This window comes from Papio anubis, chromosome 13 (assembly GCF_008728515.1).
Source record: "Papio anubis isolate 15944 chromosome 13, Panubis1.0, whole genome shotgun sequence".
Classification (NCBI taxonomy): Eukaryota; Metazoa; Chordata; class Mammalia; order Primates; family Cercopithecidae; genus Papio; species Papio anubis.
The window spans coordinates 44676648-44698032 of record NC_044988.1 but is presented as its reverse complement, the minus strand read 5'-3'; the positions used below and the strand labels follow the sequence as shown (position 1 = coordinate 44698032).

The window sequence follows — 21385 nt, the reverse complement described above, 5'->3', positions numbered from 1 at the left end:
GATCGGAGGTCTAGGAGGGAAAAATGATTTCCTGGGCTGGGTCCAGGGCCTGCCTTGCTGCGTGCAGCCTTGGGACTTGGTGCCGTGTGTCCCAGCTGCTCCAGTCTTGGCTAAAAGGGACCAAGGTATAGCTGAGGCTGTTGTTTCATTGGGTGCAAGCCCCAAGCCTTGGCAGCTTCCACGTGGTGTTGGGTCTGCGGGTGTGCAGAAGACAAGAATTGAGGTTTGGGAAACTGCCTAGATTTTCGAAGACATGTGGAAATGCCTGGATGTCCAGGTAGAAGTTTGCTGTAGGGACAAAGACTTCATGGTTCAAGAACCTCTGCTAGGACTGTGTGGAAGGGAAATGTGGGGTTGGATCCCCTACACCGAGTCCCCACTGGGGCACTATCTAGTAGAGCTATGAGAAGGTGGTCACCATCCCCCAGACCCCATGATGGTAGATCCACCGACAGCTTGCACCATGCACTTGGAAAAGCTGCAGACATTCAACGCCAGCCCAAGGTGGGGTGTGTAGCATACAAAACCATAGGGGCAGAGCATTTTAAGGCTATGCGAGCACACCTCTTACATTTGCATGATCTGGATGTGAGACATGGAGTCAAAGGAGATCATTTTGGAACTTGACTGCCCCTATTAGATTTCGGACTTGCATGGGGCCTGTAGCCCCTTTGTTTTAGCCAATTTCTCCCATTTGGGATGGGTGTATATAGCCAATACCTGTCCCCCCATTGTATCTAGGAAGTAACTAACTTGCTTTTGATTTTACAGGCTCCTAGGTGGAAGAGACTTGGCTTGTCTCAGATGAGACTTTGGACTTGGACTTTTGGGTTAATGCTGGAATGAGTTAAGACTTTGGGGGACTGTTAAAAGGGCATGATTGTGAAAGGGGCCGGGGCAGAATGATATGGTTTGGCTCTGTGTCCTCTCCCAAATCTCACCTTGAATTCTAATAATCCCCATGTGTTAAGGGCGGACCCAGGTGGAGGTAATTGAATGATGGAGGTGGTTTCCCCCATGCTGTTCTTGTGATAGTGAGTTTCATGAGATCTGATGGTTTCAGAAGGGTCTGACATTTTCCCTGCTTGCATGCATTCTCTTCTGAGGCCCTGTGAAGAGGTGCCTTCTGCCATGATTGTAAGTTTCCTGGGGCCTCCCCAGCCATGTGGAACCTGTGAGTCAATTAAACCTCTTTTCTGTAGAAATTACCCAGTCTCGGGTATTTCTTCATAGCAGTGTGAGAATGGACTAACACGCCTACAATGGTTCAACTTAGATTTTTGACTTGAGTGGGTTTTTCATGGTATTTAAATGGATTTCTGACTTAAGATATTTTAGATTTACAGTGGGTTTATTGGGACATAACCTCTTAGTAAATTAAGAACTGTCTGTGTATATATGTACACACACATGCAAACAGTTGAGGCTCATTATTTGTGGATTCCATATTTGCAATGTACCTACTCACTGAAATTTATTTGTAAGCCCAGATCAGTAGTACTTGTTGTACAGGTCAGTCACAAACATGCACTGAGTAGCAGAAACATTTGAGTGTCCTGATACAACACATTCTTAGCTGAGATTGAACAAGGGAATGCTTGCCTTCTTTTTTTCAGCACTCATACTGTAAGCAAGTATCTTTTTTGCAATCTGTTTATTGCCATGGGTTTTTGCATTTTTGTGCTTTTGTTGGTCATTTTGCCAATTAAACCAGCCCCCAAGCCTAATGCTAAAGTGTTCTTTAGTGTTGGTAAGTACGAGAAGGTTATAATGTGCTTTACAGAGAAAGCGCATGTTACATACGCTGTTGGCTATGAGTTCAGTGTTAACGAGTTAGCAATCTGTATTAAATAAGGTATCTTTAAAATGGAAACACACGTAAAATGAGTTTATGTATTTATTGGTTTATGAAAACCTTGTGATTACAGGAACTTAACCCTGTATTTCCCCAGGAGCAATGGTTGAGTTATTTGCTAATTCAGTTTTCACAGTGACTTTATAGAACATTACTACCGCAGATAGCAAGAATTGATTGTACATATATGAATGAATGGGTTATAACATGTCTGATTCTCTCATTGAGTAAAATAAAATTCTTAACATACTCATTGATCATTTTAAAAACGTGGTAAGTTTTGTGAGTTGTATAATATACGAAGTTATTTTGAAGTGAAACTATATTTGGGGTGCAGTTAAATGATTGATTAATGCTAATGTGTCAAAGTTTGTAGTTTATCATTGTAGGTTAAAAAAAACCAAATTTATTAACTTTGTGTTTTTTGAGATGGAGTCTGACTGTTGCCCAGGCTGGAGTGCAGTGGTATGTCAGCTCACTGCAACCTCCGCCTCCTGGATTCAAGTGATTCTCCTGCCTCAGCCTCCCAAGTAGCTGGAACTATAGGCGTGCGCCACCATGCCCGCCTAATTTTTGTATTTTTAGTAGAGACAGGGTTTCATCATGTTGGCCAGGCTGGTCTCAAACTCCTGAGCTCAGGTAATCCACCCGCCTCAGCTTCCCAAAATGGTGGGATTATAGGTGTAAGCCACCGCGCCTGGCGATTTAACCATTTTTAAGTGTATCATTCAGCAGTGTTAAGTACATTCACATTGTGCAACCTCTGTGGTTTTACTTAATAGAATTACAGATTTAAGTAGTAGCTTGTTAGTGAATTTAATGAAAGTATTTGTAATTATTAATTGTCCTTTAACTTATATAAGATTTGTAATGCAGTTTATGCATTTTTGATAATTGCATAATAGGGTGTATTATTTAATAAATTATATATTTGAGCTTGCTTTGTACTCACGTCCTCCCTCCTCCTTTTTTAGTGCTTTTTTAGGACCAAAGGATATATTTCCTTACTCAGAAAATAAGGAAAAATATGGCAAACCAAATAAAAGAAAAGGTTTTAATGAAGGTTTATGGGAGATAGATAACAATCCAAAAGTGAAATTTTCAAGTCAACAGGTAAGTCATTACATAAAATTTGGTATTGCTTATTTAATCCTGGGGAATAATCACTATCCTGGCTGTAGGAAAATAAATACTAAAAGCCTTGTGAATTTCATATTAGCTTGTTGTGTTCTTATTTGTGAGGTTGAACCTTGGACATTTTATATCAAAACGAATTGACGAAATCATTATTTTGTGTAAACAGATCTCAAGAAACTGGGAACTATTCAGTTATTTAACTCTTCCTGATTGAGGGTTTAATACATCATTGAATTTAAAGCTGTATGTACTATTCTCCTAAATTTAGGTTTTGCAACTTACATGATGTGTGCTTTAATTTTCTTATTCTCTAATTAATTAATTAATTTTTTTTTTTTTTTTTTTTGAGATGGAGTTTCGCTCTTGTCACCGAGGCTGGAGTGCAATGGTGCAGTCTTGGCTCACTGCAACTTATGCCTTCCGGGTTCAAGTGATTCTGCTGCCTCAGCCTCCCAAGTAGCTGGGTTACAGGTGCCCGCCACCACACCTGGCTAACTTTTTGTATTTTTAGTAGAGCCAGGATTTTGTCATGTTGGCCAGACCGGCCTCAAACTCCTGACTTCAGGTGATCCACCCGCCTCAGCCTCCCAAAGTGCTGGGATTACAGACGTGAACCACTGCACCCAGCCTTTAATTTCTAAATCCATAGAATTGTATTCAAATATGAACCTCATGAGTTAAATTAATATGTGACAAATATAACACTGTGCAAATTATATTTATTGGTGTCAGCAGCCACCTTATACTTTCTTTTCTGTGTTTTTTTCCATGGGTCCAGAGCTTTTATTAATTTACATGTGATACTAAATTTTCATGGAGTGGTTTGCCTTTATCCAATTTGTTTCATTTTTATCATACTACAGAAAACACTTGTTCTCTTACTTTTCCTTTGTGCTGGTATTGATGTGATTTAGAGAAAAAAAAATTTTTTTTTTTTTTTTTTTTTTTGAGACAGAGTCTCGCTTTGTCACCAAGGCTGGAGTGTAGTGGCGCCATCTCAGCTCACTGCAAGCTCCGCCTCCTGGGTTCACACCATTCTCCTGCCTCAGCCTCCCGAGTAGCTGGGACTACAGGTGCCTGCCACCACGTCCGGCTAATTTTTTGTATTTTTAGTAGAGACAGGGTTTCACTGTGTTAGCCAGGATGGTCTCGATCTCCTGACCTTGTGATCTCCCTGCCTCGGCTTCCCAAAATGCTGGGATTATAGGCTTAGAAAAATTTTTTGTAATGTCGATTGCACTCTTCAATTGTTGTACATATTCCCAAATGAATGTCTCAGAGCTCTTACGATTTAAAGTAAACAGATGGCTTTATAATAGGATCAGAGCGCTATGAGAGGAGGTCTTTATGAAGATAATTGGGACAGTTTCTCATTCATCAATCAATGTCCTCTTTTTAAGACCTGAGGTCCAAAAATTGGGAAGAGCATGAGTAAACCTAAAGAAGGGAGGTAGCAACAAAGTGGAAATTCTGCAGCTTTTTAGCCTTTTTTATTTTATTTTTATTTATTTTTTTTTTTGAGACAGAGTCTCACTCTGTCGCCCGGGCTGGAGTGCGGTGGTGCAGTCTCGGCTCACTGAAGCCTCTGCACCCCCCCCCCCCCCCCCCCCCGGGTTCAAGCTATTCTCTTGCCTCAGCCTCCCGAGTAACTGGGATTACATGCGCCTGCCACCATGCCTGGCTAATTTTTGTATTTTTAGTAGAGACGGGGTTTCACCATCTTGGCCAGGCAAGTCTTGAACTCCTGACCTTGTGATCCACCCGCCTTGACCTCCCAAAGTGCTGGGATTACAGGCATGAGCCACCATGCCCGGCCTAGCTTTTTACTTTTTTTTTTTTTGAGATGGAGTCTCGCTCTGTCGCCCAGGCTGGAGTGCAGTGGCGCGATTTCAGCTCACTGCAAGCTCCGCCTCCCGGTTTACGCCATTCTCCTGCCTCAGCCTCCCAAGTAGCTGGGACTACAGGTGCTCGCCACCTCGCCTGGCTAGTTTTTTTGTTATTTTTTAGTAGAGACGGGGTTTCACTGTGTTAGCCAGGATGGTCTCGATCTCCTGACCTCGTGATGCACCCGTCTCGGCCTCCCAAAGTGCTGGGATTACAGGCTTGAGCCACTGCGCCCGGCCCGCTTTTTACTCTTAAACCTGTAAATTTTATTTCTTCACATGTGCCATGCTTTTTCTTAGAGAACTTTTTAGATACTGTTCTATCTGGAACATATAAATCTTTCATTGATGCTCCAAGGCCACATTAAATGATCATAAGTGACTTCATTACCTCCGAGTACTTACTTGTTAATGGATTCATCAAACCATATCATAACTGTTCCTGTACTTGTCTGTACCTGCTACAGAGTTATGTTGCCTCTGTGAACAAAGGTTAATGTCCTGTGTGCCCAGCATGTGCACGTGTGAGAAGAATAGCCAATCACTAAATATTTGTTGAATGGCTACATGGTTTCTCATCATTATTGCCTTGACTGTGTAGTGGGAAGACATCTGTCTAACAGACGGAATTGATTGTTTTCTGAAAATTAATGTCTTGTAATTTTCTTTTCTTTTTTATTTTTTTTCCAGAGACAGAGTCTTGCTCTGTCACCCAGGTTGGAGTGCAGTGGTGCAATCTTGATCTTGGCTCGCTGCAACTTCTGCCTCCTGGGTTTAAGCTATACTCGTGCCTCAACTTCCTGAGTAGCTGGGATTACAGGCGCATCACACCGTGCCTGGCTAATTTTTGTATTTTTGGTAGAAATGGGGTTTTACCATATTGGCCAGGCTAGTCTTGAACTCCTGACCTCAAGCAATCCGCCTGCCTCAGCCTCCCACAGTACTGGGATTACAGATGTGAGCCACAGTGCCTGACTACGTTTTGTAATTTGTCTTGGATCATTTGTCCTGTGATTGCACCTTTATGGTCTTTTTCATCCTCCAAATTGCCAAGCCTTGTCAGCATATAGTCTTGGAATTTTTTTATTTTTTGAGACTGCGTTGCAGAGGCTAGGGTACAGTGGTGCGATCATGATTCACAACAGTCTTGACCTCCTGGGCTCAGGCTGAGGAGGGAGGATGCCTTGAGCCCAGAAATTGAGGCTTCAGTGAACCACGATTGCACCACTGCCTCCAGCCTGGGTGATAGAGTGAGACCCTGTCTCTAAAAAAAATAAAAATAAAAATAAAGAATTGCGTATATTATTGGGGTAAAAACTTATTTTGCAAAATTAATAGAGTTGATTGCTCACAGGCAGCAACTAAACAATCAAATGCATCATCTGATGTTGAAGTTGAAGAAAAGGAAACTAGTGTTTCAAAGGAAGATACCGACCATGAAGAAAAAACCAGCAATGAGGTATGTTCTATTTCTCCTAACATTTTAAACCCGTTTTGTTTCAAGGAACAAATAATGAAATAAGTTGGCCATGATTATTAGTAAGTAATTTTTAAAGTACTTAAAAAGTGAATTAGAAAATATTTAAGGCTTATTTCCTTGTATAAGTATTAAATACAGTATTGCTAAACAAGTTGTGCATCTTTAAGATGCATACATGTTATTATTTGAAGTTACTTTTATGCGTAAAACATGAAGTACAACTATAGGGTGTGGTAGTGTTAAGAATATTTTTTAAAGGGAAGTATTGTGGGATGGATGTACTGGAAAGAGCATTAGACTAAATTTTTAAAAACCTAGATTGATGTCCAACTGTATATGATCTGTGTATAAAGATTACTCATTTAGCCCTTCTAGGCCTCTGAAGTGGTTGTTAGACGATCTTCAGAGTCCCAGCCACCTTTAAAATTCACAATCCTAAAATTCAGAATTCTAGTGTAGAAAAAGTAGTTTTATAAATGTAAATAGACAAAATTCCTGGTGTACTAGCAAGCATGACTTTTATATTTGATCTGACAGTGGAAATGCATTTTTCTCACTTTATTAATGTTGAGACATAATGTTTATAATTTCAGAACTCTACAGAGCAAAACAAATTTCCCCAGTGCTTTTAGTTAAACATGCTTGTGACTGTTAGTTTAAGAAGGTTTCTTTCATTCCTGGAATGATTTATTCAGTATTCAGTTTTCTTTTTTCTTTTTTAGGATGTGACTAAAGCAGTTGACATAACTACTCCAAAAGCTGCCAGAAGAGGGAGAAAGAGAAAGGTAATTTCACAGACTTACCAACCACAGGGATCTGAAAAGAATTTTTATTTCAGTTGGGTTGAGGGAGAGTAGATATAATGAAACTTTAAACTTCATCTTTTATTCTAAACCCTTTAATTTTTTATGGGTTATGTTTTACTTGGCAAAACTATCTGTGTTTCTTTCTTAGTGATGTAGCACCTTTAAAATAACTTGAGTGGTAAAGGAAATGAAATGCACCAGTTTTCATTCATTTTAATGACTGCTTCAGTTTCTCTAAAATGGCTAGAAATACATACTCGAAGGTTGTGGAGGATGAAATGATTTAACATATGTAAAATGTTTATGCTAAATCCTGGTACCTAAACACTAGTAAGTGCTATATAAGTGTTGTCCATTATGTTTTTGTTATTGTTACTTCACAACATTGTTGTGAGAAATGAGTGTGAGTGACAGTGTGCAAGGTTAGGTACATAGTAGGCTTTTAATTAATATGAAACTTACGAAGTTTTGTTCACACCCTTTTCTGACCTATTTATGTCTCAAATTATTATTATATACCAAAGATACAAAGAAAACCAAGAGTTCAGTATCTCATGAGGAGGTAAACTGTGAAAATAAATAATTATAGTGGCTTATTTGCTATGTAGTATGGGTTGGAGGTGGTGTGATAACAGGATTTTAAAATACAGGCAGAATTTTGTCAGGCAGATGAAGGAGCAGGGAAGGACACGTGAAGCAATTTGAATAGCATATACAGACACATAGCAGAAATTCCGTTTCAAGCATCTTGAGTATTGTATTTCAGTATTAACACACCATAAAGTGTGAGGGAATAGGTACCCAAAAAACCTGATGTTGTCCTAAAGACCTTGGAACTTACAGAAGTGATGGGAAATGATTGAATTACTTCAAATTTTAGATACCTCCTTTAAAAAATTTTTTTAGGGGATGGGGTTTCGCTCTGTCACATAGGCTAGAGTAGTGCACTGGTGCAATCACACCTCACTGCAGCCTCAAACTTTTGGGCTCAAGGGATTTTCCCATCTTACCCTCTCTAATAGTGGGGACTACAGAAGTGTGCCACCACACCCGGCCTTTTTTTTTTTTTCTGAGACGGATCTCGCTCTGTTGTCCAGGCTGGAGTGAAGTGGAGCAATCTTGGCTCACTGCAGCCTCCACCTACCGAGTTCAAACAGTTTTCCTGCCTGGGCCTCCCAAACTGGGATTACAGGCACACACCACCATGCCTGGCTAATTTTTGTATTTTTTGGTGGTTTGTTTTGTTTTGAGATGGATTCTCACACTTGCACCAGCTGGAGTGCGGTGGCACCATCTCGGCTCACTGCAACCTTCGCCTCCCAGGTTCACGTGATTCTCCTTCCTCAGCCTCCCGATTAGCTGGGATTACAGGTGCACACCACCATGCCCGCCTAATTTTTTTGTATTTTTAGTAGAAATGGGGTTTTACTATGTTGGCCAGGCTGGTCTTGAACTCCTGGCCTCAAGTGATCCACCTGCCTTGGCCTCCCAAAGTGCTGGCGTGAGCCACCGCGCCCGGCTAATTTTTGTGTTTTTAGTAGAGACAGGGTTTCACTATGTTGGCCAGGCTTGTCTTGAACTCCTGACCTCAGGTGATCCGGCCACCTCAGCCTTCTGAAGCGCTGGGATTATGGCACCGGGCCTGGCCAATTTTTTTTTTTTTTTAATAGAGATGGGGTTTTGCTATGTTGCCTAGGCTTATCTCAAACTCCCAGCCTCCGGTAATCCTCCCAAAGCACTGGGATTACAGACGTGAGCCTCTGTGCCCAACTTGATGCCTCATTTTTTTCTTTTTTTTTAATATAAATTTGGTTTTTTTTTTGGATACAGAGTCTCATTCTGTCACCCAGACTGGAGTGCGGTGGCGTGATCTCAGCTCACTGCAACCTCCACCCCCTGGGTTCAAGCGATTCTCCTACCTCAGCCTCCTGAATATCTCGGATTACAGATGTGCACCACCACGCCTGGCTAATTTTTGTATATTTAGTAGAGATGGGGTTTCACCATAGTGGCCAGGCTGGTCTCAAACTCCTGGCCTCAAGTGATCCGCTCACCTCTGTCTCCCAAAGTGCTGGGATTACAGGCGTCCGCCACCATACCCAGCTAATTTTTTGTATATTTAGTAGGGACGGGGTTTCACTATGTTGGCCAGGCTGGTCTTGAACTCCTGACCTCGTGATCCACCTGCCTTGGCCTCCCAAAGAATGCATCATTTTTTAAAGCAGTGTGAATGGGGACTGGATTGGGGCATTGAAACCAGTTCACTGTAAAATTCTTTCAGAATTTTAGTACTAACTTTACTGGCCTTGGCATGGATTTGAGTAGTTAATAAAGAAGACAAGGTCTTTGTTTCCATTGAACTTAATGTTTTTGTTTTTGTTTTTGTTTTTTGAGACAAAAAATAAATATTTAAAATAAGAGGGTCTAAATGGGGAGTTAGTGAGTTGGCAGCCGACTAGGCTACAAAAGGCCTTTCTAAGGAGTTGGCATGAGACTGGAAGGACAAAGATCTTATAGCAGATTTTTTAAGTGGTATAGAGGAGAGATGGGATTTAAGAGCACTTAAAGAGGTTAAGTTGATGGTTGATGAGAAGTGGCTGGTGAAGGCGGGGGGGCAGAATCTAAGGTGGCTCCAAGGTCTTTACTTGAATAACTAGTTACTGGGAGTGCAGAGGATGTTGGTTTGGAATCACAGGCATGAGTAAGGGGAAGGTGAAGCACCTGTGGGAATTGGAGTGAAGAGATATATATTTTGTATATATATTGTTCTGGCACCAAAAAGAGAGAAGATGTAAGTTACAGATGCAGTCTCTGGCATGAAGACAGGGTAATAGATGAAGTCAAAGGAGAATTGTTTATTGAGAGGATGCAGAAACCAGAATCCTGAAGGAATATAATGGAGAGCGGGGGAGGTTGCTCTGTGAAATTATGGCTGAGAATGAACTGTCAAGAGAAAATCTAAGAGGATATCAAGCTAAACAAGGGAAGGGAGAACGTTCCAGAATGAAGAAGTGGTCAGTAATGTCCTGATTTACAGAGGGTCCCAGTAAGATACTTGCCAAATAGACTCTTCTAGGATACTTTCAGGTGAACTCCATTTAGTTGAATGGTAAGGACAGAAACTAGATTAAGGGGTTAGAGAATAAATGTTTAATGGTAAAGTTACACTGTGCTTTTGAAATCTTTGAAGGAAAGGAGAATGTGGCAACTTAATAGGGGTTTTCATGGCTAAGGGAAAGTGTTAAAATGACAAAAGACAGTAGATGCACTAACACTTTTTCTTTGCAAAATTAGGAAAGCCTGTAATGCCAGCACTTTGGGAGGCCGAGACGGGCGGATCACGAGGTCAGGAGATCGAGACCATCCTGGCTAACACGGTGAAACCCCGTCTCTACTAAAAAATACAAAAAACTAGCCGGGCGAGGTGGCGGGCGCCTGTAGTCCCAGCTACTTGGGAGGCTGAGGCAGGAGAATGGCATAAACCCGGGAGGCGGAGCTTGCAGTGAGCTGAGAACCGGCCACTGCACTCCAGCCTGGGCGACAGAACAAGACTCTGTCTCAAAAAAAAAAAAAAAAAAATTAGGAAAGATCAAAGATGTAGAGTCAGTATAAATTATTTTACATAAATATGTGTTGGATGAGAGAATGGAGGGGACATTGAAGGAATTGACTTAACAAGGAAGAGATGGATATTACAGTCTCTAACACTGAAGGGGAGGGATGAAAGAGGCTCTGAAAATTTCTTGGGACACTAGGAAATTAAGGGAATTCCTTTCTATGGCCCTTACTCCCTTCTGCCCTACCCACATCAAAGCAAGACTTTGGGTGTGGTACAAGTCAGGAAGAATGGATTGAGTGTTGATGCAGCTGTTGATGGGAGAAGGAGGCCTGATCAGAGAGGGTAAAGTGACTTTGAGATCTCAACTGAGATTGCATAAAATGAATGCATGTTTGTACATTTTTTTTTTTCCAGCAGGCCTCAGCAGCTAGGAATAATAGAACAGAGAAGGTAGAATTGTATAGTAACCTCTTTCTTGAGGATTTGTGGGACAGATATAGCAAAACAAGGATGTGGAGGACTTATGAATGCATTTGAATGGTAATCCCATGAGGTTTTTGTGTGCGTGTGAGGTGGCATGTTTTTAGTTAAGATCAAGGAAGCTGTTAGAGCTAGAAAGTGGGGTAAAAAATGAAGAGAAAATGAATTAAGGGGTTAGAGGTCTCAGAGCAAGTAAAATACGGAAGAAATAAATCTGTAGTCAAGAGTGTAAAATATTTGCATTTAAGATGTTTAAATATTTAAGCATATCCTAAGAGTGGAAAAAACTTTAAATATGTGTATTTCATATAACTTCATTGGTCCTTCCTTTAGATAAAATGTTTCTGATTTTATTTTCATGAGGAATGATTCTGACTTGCATGATTTTCCTATAATAGTCGTGAACACACATGCATGGTAGGGCTGATCTCTGAGTGTTAATATATTTTTAATTATTATCGATGAACTTGTTACGCTTATTGGTACCTCCTTAGAAACCATCTCTTCTACCTATAATTTTTTTTTTTTAACTTTTTTATTTTTTTCTGAGATGGAGTCTTGCTCTGTTGCCCAGGCTGGAGTGTGGTAGCAGGATCTCAGCTCACTGTAATCTCCACCTCCTGGGTTCAAGTGATTCTCCTGCCTTAGCCTCTTGAGTAGCTGGGATTACAGGCGCCTGACTTATTTCTGCATTTTTAATAGAGATGGGGTTTCACCTTGTTGGTCAGGCTGGTCTTGAACTCCTGACCTCAAGTAATCTGCTCGCCCCAGCCTCCCAAAGTGCTGAGTGGGATTACAGGCATGAGCCACTGTGCCCAACCTTACCTATAATTCTTATTCAGTGTCTTGATTTATTTCCAAAACCAGAAAGTTAAGTGAAGAGAGTCGTCTTTGCACCAAAGAATTGATCAGTTATAATTTTGGCCAAATTATGCCCTCTTCTCAGTAGGAAAAGAGCTCTCAGTCTTGAGTTATTAAGCTTTGTTACCTGGGGAGCTTTTTAAAAACACAGAATCCTGGTTCCCTGACTCAGAGCTATCGAATCAGGATTGGGGCAGGTCAACTTTGTAAGTTCTTAAAACTCTAGAAATAAAACCTGAGCTAATAATGTTCAGGGAGGAATTTTCAGTGTTCTCTGAGAACAACTCAAGGGTTACCTTAGATGAGTTTTAATAATACTTTTAATATGCTTCATTATGTTTCAGTTATTAAAAGAAATGTTTAAAAATGTAATAAAGAAATGGATACATTCGTAGAAGTGGAATTGCCGTATAAAGAGTTTTTTTTTTTGTTTTTGTTTTTTGAGACAGTCTTGCTCTGTTGCCCAGGCTGGAATGCAGTGGTACGAATCTCGGTTCACTGCAACCTCTGCCACCTGAGTTCCAGCAATTCTCCTGCCTCAGTCTCCCATGTAGCTGGGATTACAGGTGTGCACCACAAGCCTGGCTAATTAATTTTTTGTATTTTTAGTAGAGAAGGGGTTTCATCATGTTGGTCAGGCTGGTCTCGAACTCCTAACCACAAGTGATCCACTTACCTTGGCCTCCCAAAATGCTGGGATTACAGGCGTGAGCCACTGTGTCCAGCCCTATATAGAGATTAGCACATTCTATATTGCCAATACTCATTCATAATTATGCTCTTTATCATAAAGTATTAGTTTATTGGTACCAGCTTATTGATCATTGATAGTCAATGTATGAATGCTTCTCCGCCTGCTTACCAACACTGGGCATTATGTTTACAAATCAAATCATTGATGAAAAGGCATTAATTTTTTTAATCAATGAGATTGGATTATGCATGTTTTTGAGTGCCTTGCTTATATCTTTAGTGATACAGTTAATGCTGAATCCTAAAGAGTTGGGGGAGATGGGAAAGGAACCCATCTCCTTTGGTCTCTCTCTTTCCTCCTCTTGCAGTTATGATCAGTACCAACTGCTGCCTCATGTTTACATTTCGTTTCTAATTTGTGGTTATTAACCTTTGTTCCATGCTAATGCTTAAATCAATAATACTGATTCTCTTTTGAGGCCATTCTCTCCAGGAGAGTCATACCAGCAATTATCAAAGGGCATTAGAGTTTGCAAATGGTCAGAGGATTCCTTACTCTATGCTGTAGTAAATCCCTTCTTATGGGAAATGAGAATAACTCCTAGAGAACTGTTAGGTCACAGTCGCAGTTTAGAAATGAAACGTGTCTATATGAACGAAGAATTAGAAAAAGCAGTGTGTTAGTTGCAGTGTAATGACATACTTTGTTCTCCATATTGCATCAAGAATATTAGCTTTATTTTTACAAATGACTTCATTTCTAAGAAGTTAATTTTTAAGAATTGTTCACTAGAGTTATAAACTAAGTTTGAAGATGTTACTCTGATTGTTGAAAAATAACAAAGATCATACAGAGGTTATATCTGTACTTGAATTCACGTTACCGTAGACTGGCATATTTTTGCCATGGAATTAAACTTTCTGAGTGCCTACTATTTGCTAAATAAGTTAATTAAATTTTTGTAATTCAGGCAGAAAAACAAGTAGAAACTGAGGAGGCAGGAGTAGTGACAACAGCAACAGCATCTGTTAATCTAAAAGTGAGTCCTAAAAGAGGACGACCTGCAGGTAGGATTACTGATGTTTAAATATCTGTTTGGCTTGTGATTAATATTCCAGTCCATTTAAAGTGTTGCTGCCTCAAATATTTTGGAATGAAGCGAATAGGCAATTGATTGTGTGTAACATACAGATTTCAAAGGAGATAAACATGATTTGTGCTCTGTTTCAAAGTATTTAAATTTGAAATAAACTTTGCTTTATCTCTGTTGTTTTCCCTAAATAGTGGTAAGAGAGGCTGTGGTGAGGTTAAAATTATCATGAATAATGGGTTTATTTTACCTTTCACTTAAGAGTCATAAGATTTCAAAATGGAGTTATAATCAGAGAGTGAGAAATAGCATTTGATTAAAGCCATTAATATTTTAAATTTTTGCGTTCTCTGTTGATAGGGATTTTGATTTTTACAGTATGCAGCTCTGTAAAAGTATTTTCTTAATTTGGCAAATTGGAAATATTTTGGAAAGATCTTCCTAATACAAAGTAAAACAAAGAAAACCAAAATTGAATTTTTTTCTACTTTTTACTAGGATTCTTACTGAAAATGGGGGGTAAAATGAGTAATACCAAGAAAAGAAAAAAAATTTTTTATTTACATAATATTTTGGAGTTTAATATTGTAGTGGATAAAATAGTGCTAGGAAACTCAGTGAATTCTAATATGAACTTCCAAAGATACGTAACTGCATAAGTAATATTATATATAATATGTATATGAATATTAAATATAAGTGCTGCTTCCTATTCTAAAGTTGAATTTTGTGACATTACTGTCAAAATGATAGAGAAAAATGTTTTAAGCCCTCTCAGTCATAATAAGGACCAATTGAGGATTACTCAGTTTACCTCTTTATAAATTTTTTGTTGCTCATTTGAATCATGGTGGGGAGGTGTTTTTTAAATTTAGCAATAATTGTATCTAATAAGCTACTCATTCTTATATAGTATGTATCATTTCTAATATTTATATCAGATTTGTATCTTAACTAGAAACTAGTACTGATTTTTTTTCCATGTGTATATTAGCTACAGAAGTCAAGATTCCAAAACCAAGAGGCCGACCCAAAATGGTAAAACAACCCTGTCCTTCAGAGAGTGACATGTGAGTTTATTTTTAATGTATAATTAGTTATGCAATAAATGAGACATTTGACTTTAAACAAGCACATATCTCTGCATTTTTATCAGTTTTCTCTTACAGGATGTTTGTTATTTTGATATTTCTTAAAATTACAGAAAAAACTGGAAAAATTTTGTAAAGTAAAAATTGGTAAGGAATGGCTGTTTATCATTTCATTAAGTAAGACTTTTGGGTATATCAATTTATATAGATACTTAGATAAAACAAAGTAAAATACATAATAGAGAAATTGGGCAAGATGTTATGTTTCGGGAATTTTACACAGAATATATTTGAAGCAATGTCAAAAAAAAATTTTTTTTTTTTTAAGATGGGGTTTCACTCTGTCGCCCAGGCTGCAGTGCAGTGGTGCAGTCACACACTGTAACCTCAAACTCCTGGGCTCAAGGGATCTTCCCACTTTAGCCTCCCAAGTAGCTGGGACCACAGGCATGTGCCACCACACCTGGCTAATTTTTTTTCATGAGACTGGGCTCATCTTTCCCAGGCTGGTCTCAAACGATTCTCCCACCTCATCCTCCCAAAGTGCTGGGATTATAGGTGTGAGCCACTGTGGCTATCCTACAGATCTTTTTTTTTTTGAGACGAGTCTCGCTTTGTCGCCCAGGCTGGAGTGGAGTGGCCGGATCTTGTCTCACTGCAAGCTCTGCCTCCCGGGTTTACGCCATTCTCCTGCCTCAGCCTCCCGCGTAGCTGGGACTACGGGCGCCCGCCACCTCGTCCGGCTAGTTTTTGCTTTTTTTTGTTTTGTTTTGTTTTGTTTGTATTTTTTAGTAGAGACGGGGTTTCACCGTGTTAGCCAGGATGGTCTCGATCTCCTGACCTCGTGATCCGCCCGTCTCGGCCTCCCAAAGTGCTGGGATTACAGGCTTGAGCCACCACGCCCGGCCCAGATCTTTTTTTAAATCTCCTCCAGAATAGATGCTTTATTTAAAAATGGGCTAAAATAATTTTTGTATGTAAATTTAATTTTTAAAGCATTTCAGAATAATTATTCAGTTATCCAGGAAATACGAGTGTTTTTTGGTTTTTTTGCATTTTTCCCTTGCTGCCTTTTCTACTTGGATCCTTTTTACTTTGGCTTTTTGGGGGCATCTTTGCCAGAGGGAATACAGTATATTTAGACAAAGGAGGAGAAAAACTTCTTGTGGCTATTGTGTTTAAAGATTTGAAAGGCTTAAGTGGGGTATGTCTATTAAGCATAGATTTACATTGTTTTGAATGAACTGATTATAGAAAATTCTAATTGTAGAACACTATTAGAGAATTGGTATGTTTCAACCAAAATATATTTAAAGAATTTTACTGCCGGTCTGTATTTACTTTGAAAAATAGTGACACATAACAATATATTGTATACTTGAAAATTACTGAGAGAGTGGACTTTAAGGGTTCTCATCACGAAATAAAAATACGTATGTGAGGTAGGTAGTACATTAAATAGCTTGATTTAGCCATTCCACAATGTATACATACATCAGAACATTGTGTTGCACACCATAAACACATAGAATTTTTACCTGTCAATTTTTAAAAATAGTGGCAGAAAAAATACAGTATACTTTATTGTAGTGGAATTAAGAAATTGGGTACTTAACAGGTGAGTTTGCGGTCATTATTCCCTTGGAAATCTGAAATTCTGCTGGGAAAATATTGTGAGATCCCTCAATTTTGGATATAATTAGTGTTCCCTGATTAGGTCCCAGTTTTCCCTGGGAGTATGCTTCCCACTCCGTTTGTATTCATGGCTTTTGGCTGATTCCTCTGGAACTTCTCTACTTTTTCAGTATCATCCTTTGTTGCATCTGAAAAGGTCATTGGAAAATACCGCCCTGCTTATCAGCTGAGCAGCTTTCTCAGCCTGCTTTCAGACCATAGTAATCTGAGGGCCTGGTGTTCCTTTTTAGGAACTTATCCTTCTCTCACTTTCTCTTGATGCAGTCTGGTGTCACTTTTGGTAATATAATACTTTTGTATGTGTGTTTAATTCTGGTCAGCTTCCTATGCAATTATTCGTAAGGCTTTTCTCAGACATGCTCATCTTTATATATTTAATAACAGATACTTTGAGTTTATAGGTTTTTCTGAGAAACCATCCCTCAGGAATCATTTGTCCATCTGAAGGATTAAGGAAGTCCAGTTTTAATTCTTAAGGATTGCAGCTATACCTTTTATTGGGTCTTTGACTCAGGCTATCACCCTGTTCGAAAGTCCTACCTCCTTCCTTGAAAATAGGCTAATCTTTTTTGAACACATCTCTTTCTTGAACACTATCAGATTTATCTTGATGGTCATTTCATGCTGCCAGTATTCCATTTTGAAGCTTCTTCATCCAAAGCCACAGGTTCATTGAATGTATTTTCTTATTTGTGCTACTGTCCAATGGTTTTACCCATTGTATAATAACGTATTGGGTTTCCAGTCTCCCAGCCCCAAAGCAAGTCACTACATGTTTTAGGTTTTTGGTCCTGGTGTCAGTTTCTCTATTAGTGAGCTTTTTCCTGAGGCAATGGACAACCCTAAAACAGCAGTAGCCTTTACAACATTTATTTCTTATTCATGCTGTACGTAGGCTAAGTGTGAGCTGTAACTACTCTTGGTTGTGTATCTGGGCACATACTCAGTGGAGTGCAGAACTAAACTGTGTAAACTCTTTTTAAACTTCTGCTCTTCACCATTAGAACACCATGTATCTCTTAGCGTCTGTTTCTTTGCCATGGGTACTGATGTGACACGACAGTAAAATAGAGCCCAGAAGAGCTAAAAACCAACTCACAATCCTCAGAAATATTTGTTAAAGCCTACTGAAGTATTTGGGGTTGTGTTTACATTAGTCTTTGCTTATATTAACATATATTAAAATATTAAGAAATTTACAAATACAACTTTGCTAATATCTCTTGAACTACTAAAAAGGGAAATTGTCACAAGTCTGTATTTTATGAAAGAACCACTGGGAAAAGACTCATTGGTAGCAAGCAGTGATAGTCATGTTTATGCAAATTATTTGTTTTGGCACAAAGATTATTTCACACCTTGAAATAGTCTTTTTTATGACCTTAGGATAAATTTTTAAAATAAATCCTTAAAGTCACTTTTTAAAGACGTGCTGTATGGTATCCCACTGTATATGTTTTATAATTCTTAAGATCTATCCTATGTATTGATACACGATTTTAAAAACATTGTCATCTATTCTTTTGTACATAATGCAAATATATTGGTTAGGATACATTGTTAGAAGCAAATTTGCTGGGTCAAATGGTATTTGTATTTTTCATAGCTATTTCCTTCCATACAGGTGTAACATTTTGGGAAAAGTAGTTGGCCAGTATTGTTTAAGAGACAAAGAAATGCCTTTTTAAATGGGACTCTAGTCCCATTTTTAGGAAACTGATTATCAAAAGATATACATCAGTAGATATCCTGAAGAAAGCAAATAGTTTCACTTGCATGCTCTTACTTTCATTTATTAAAAGGATGGTTTTAATCCCAGAGAGGCTAAAGTTAAAAGGATGAAACCCATAGGACCATTAGAAAATAAGCATACCCAATGATAATTATGTAATAAAAAGTTTGTAAAGGGGCAAAAGTAAATTTATTCTCTTCCAATTTAATAGTTCTTAAGTGGTCAAGGAATCACTTGCCTGGAAAGAGGTTAATGGATTTGGAATTCAGATACTGGGCTTGTTATTTGACCTTTTGCATCATCATTTTCTCATCTGTCAAATGGAAGAGGTTGAACTGAATAAGTCTCTTTGAGCTCTCAAATTCATTGATTTAACTGAATAATTTGAGAAAATCTCAATGAAATTCTTTGGACAGTCAAAAGGTTATAGTTTTTAAATAGCTTATTCGAGCTTTAAGTGTTTATTTATAAAGGAATTGTTTTGGAAGAATATGTATCAACCATAAAAGTAATTACGTGGTTAGTATTTGCATAATGTGATTCTCTTAGAGCCTATTTCTGTAGTACCAACTTGCATAAATATGCAGCAGTAATTAGGATTATTGAGCAATTTAGGTAGTTTCTCTTGTTTTAGTGGTCTCTGTGAAATTCAGTGGTGATAGGAATACTTAGGTGCTAGTCAGCACAGCACTGTCTGAAAACATGCTTAATTGGCTATGTATTTATCATTACATGTTTAAGTTGCGACCTTTTTACCCTGCAAAGAATATTTGTATGAGTTCTAAAATGACCGTATTTGATTTCACTTCTGCAATTCCAATTCTCCCAGTATGTCTACTTTTTAGACATAGTTTATTCTTAACAAATATGTAGAATTTAAGTTCTATAAGAGCCAGGGATCTGCCCACCTTATATCTTCTAATTTATACCAAAAGGATGTTCTGCGACAGAATTCCTTTTATGATTGGATAGTGAAGACACTGTTTTACTTTAGGTTGCCTTTAAATTAAAAATTATAGCTTACTGATACCTAAAATACTGTTCACTTGACTGGGAGAATATAGTTGAATGACAAATATACATTGTTATGTTCTCTGAAATAGCATTACCGAAGAGGACAAAAGTAAGAAAAAGGGGCAAGAGGAAAAACAACCTAAAAAGCAGCTTAAGAAGGATGAAGAGGGCCAGAAGGAGGAAGATAAGCCAAGAAAAGAGCCAGACAAAAAAGAGGGGAAGAAAGAAGTTGAATCAAAAAGGAAAAATCTAGCTAAAACAGGGGTTACATCAACTTCTGATTCTGAAGAAGAAGGAGATGATCAAGAAGGTGAAAAGGTATAAAGTCTACGTATATAAAATGGCTGTTCTAGTCTTAGTTTTTATGTATATTTTTTTCTTTTCTTTTTTTGAGATGGAGTCTCGCTGTGTTGCTTAGGCTGGAGTGCAATGGCGCGATCTTGGCTCACTGTAACCTCTGCCTCGTGGATTCAAGTAATTCTCCAGCCTCAGCCTCCTGAGTAGCTAGAAGTACAGGCGTGTGCCACCACTACCGGCTAATTATTGTATTTTTGGTGGAGACGAGGTTTTGCAATCTTGGCCAGGCTGGTCTTGAACTCCTGACCTCAGATGATCCTCCCACCTTGGCCTCCCAAAGTGCCTGGATTACAGGCTCCACACCTGGCCGTTTATGTATTTCTTAATCTTTACCTAGTTAAGGAGCTTTTAATATTTTGGAGGAAGTCTATAAATATCAGTGGCAGTTAAACTGAATTTGTTCACGTTTTTGAATAGACTTGAATTAGCTATGTTACAAAGCATATTTAAAATGTCCCTTTATTGTCTGTTCTCTAAATTTATCTTACTGTTTTACAATTATGATCTGGAAATTAAGTAAACAGTACCTTTCCAATAACTCCATCTGTCTAGAAAAGGTAGATGAAACAGGCTGTGCCCAGTGAAGACACATGTTAAAAGAGGTGGATTTATATACAGATTTTTGTTATTTACCCCCAAGAAATTATTATTATTATTATTATTATTATTTTTTGAGACGGAGTCTCGCTGTTACCTGGGCTGGAGTGCAGTGGCCGGATCTCAGCTCACTGCAAGCTCCGCCTCCCGGGTTCACGCCATTCTCCTGCCTCAGCCTCCCGAGTAGCTGGGACTACAGGCGCCCGCCACCTCGCCCGGCTAGTTTTTTGTATTTTTTAGTAGAGACGGGGTTTCACCATGTTAGCCAGGATGGTCTCGATCTCCTGACCTCGTGATCCGCCCGTCTCAGCCTCCCAAAGTGCTGGGATTACAGGCTTGAGCCACCGCACCCGGCTACCCCCAAGAAATTCTTAACACTCTTCAGGCCTATTGTACATTTTATCAGTGGTATGTAACTTTATTTGGACGCCATAGTGGTTGGGAATCTTACTAAAGCTGTGTATCCTTTTGTGTAGAAAATAAAATTTTGTGTATAGCCTTAGAGATTTACAGATCCAGGTCATGCAAATCTTTTGTTTGCTTTTATCTGATTTTTGGCTCATTTCTTAATCTTTTAGAAACCAAAAATTTTAAACTGGATAGGTCATTAGTGTGCTTGTCACTACTCAAGTTAACTCACTCTGTAGAGAGGCAAACAGAGAGACATACTACATTTTATCCAAAGGACATCACTCCTATAGCCGGGCATAAAACAAGATGATTATTTCACGGTCATTAATCAAAGTTAAACTTGCTGAGATAGGTGTAATTCAAAGACTATTTTTAGGTTGCTAATTTGAGTATTCATCCCTTTTTTAAAAACTAGCTGCTGCTTTTCACAAGGTTGTAATTCCATAAGCACTAGTCACTGACTTTATAGTTAACTGAAACCATCCTAATTCTCAAAACAGAAGAGAAAAGGTGGGAGGAACTTTCAGACTGCTCACCGAAGGAATATGCTGAAAGGCCAACATGAGAAAGAAGCAGCAGATCGAAAACGCAAGCAAGAGGAACAAATGGAAACTGAGCAGTAAGTATTTTTTTTTTTCTAAAT

General features: G+C 38.8%; 2 protein-coding genes across 8 annotated transcripts in view; one reads left to right on the top strand and one right to left on the bottom strand.

Annotated features, from left to right (window-relative positions):
- Positions 1-21385, bottom strand: part of CCDC171 (coiled-coil domain containing 171) — a 501053-nt gene that overhangs the window by 468637 nt on the left and 11031 nt on the right. The window lies entirely within an intron of this gene.
- Positions 1-21385, top strand: part of PSIP1 (PC4 and SFRS1 interacting protein 1) — a 50616-nt gene that overhangs the window by 20426 nt on the left and 8805 nt on the right. For all 6 annotated transcript variants that reach the window (XM_009188733.1, XM_017949846.2, XM_009188734.2 and 3 more), the window contains exons 4-10: positions 2830-2968; positions 6230-6334; positions 7078-7140; positions 13726-13822; positions 14840-14915; positions 19467-19695; positions 21243-21361. In XM_009188733.1, coding sequence (XP_009186997.1) covers positions 2830-2968; positions 6230-6334; positions 7078-7140; positions 13726-13822; positions 14840-14915; positions 19467-19695; positions 21243-21361 — 828 coding nt within the window. The remainder of the gene's footprint in view (positions 1-2829; positions 2969-6229; positions 6335-7077; positions 7141-13725; positions 13823-14839; positions 14916-19466; positions 19696-21242; positions 21362-21385) is intronic.